The sequence below is a fragment of the Eimeria mitis genome, genomic scaffold, assembly GCF_000499745.2.
Source record: "Eimeria mitis Houghton genomic scaffold, Emh_scaff6424, whole genome shotgun sequence".
In the NCBI taxonomy this organism is placed as follows: domain Eukaryota; phylum Apicomplexa; class Conoidasida; order Eucoccidiorida; family Eimeriidae; genus Eimeria; species Eimeria mitis.
In genome coordinates, this window is record NW_013574591.1 from 2,526 (window position 1) to 3,025 (window position 500).

At 54.0% G+C, this 500-nt stretch overlaps 1 protein-coding gene across 1 annotated transcript in view; it reads left to right on the forward strand.

The window, feature by feature from the left end:
• The window catches only part of EMH_0087380 (uncharacterized protein), a gene marked incomplete at both ends in the record, with an annotated part of 2,539 nt that extends 2,338 nt beyond the window's left edge, over positions 1 to 201 (forward strand). The window contains one exon of the mRNA XM_013501154.1: positions 178 to 201. Coding sequence (XP_013356608.1) covers positions 178 to 201 — 24 coding nt within the window. The remainder of the gene's footprint in view (positions 1 to 177) is intronic.
• Positions 202 to 500: the final 299 nt, after the last annotated feature.

The following is a 500-nucleotide window of genomic DNA, read 5'->3' on the forward strand; positions in this document are numbered from 1 at the left end:
ATAGAACGAACTTATAGAGCTAGCTAGATAGCAGGAGAGCGCAAACTCGTATAGCTAGCTGGATAGCTAGCTAGCCGGCACCCAATGTAGCTAGCCAGCCAGCTAAACAACGCAGCTAGCTAGCTAGCTAGCTAGCTAGCGAGCTAGAGAGGTGTTACGGGTGTGGTTGCTCTTCAGGAGTTGGAGGCCCTCGACGACTGAACGAATCAAGCGGAGAGATAAGCTAGGCTGTCTATCTACCTAGCTAGCTAGCTAGCTAGCTAGCTAGGTGGCTAGCTAGCAATTTAGCTAGCTAGCTAGCTAGCTGTGCAGCTAGCTGGCTAGCTTTGAGAGGTGCGTCAGGGGCCGACGCGGAGGTGGATGCGTGCCAGGGGCACTCAGCAACGTAGCGAGCAAGCTAGCTAGCCATTTAGCTAGCCAGCTAGTTAGCTAGCTAGCTAGCCGGCTGGCTAGCTAGCTAGCTTGCCAGCTAGCTAGCTAGCTAGCTAGGTACCCAGCTG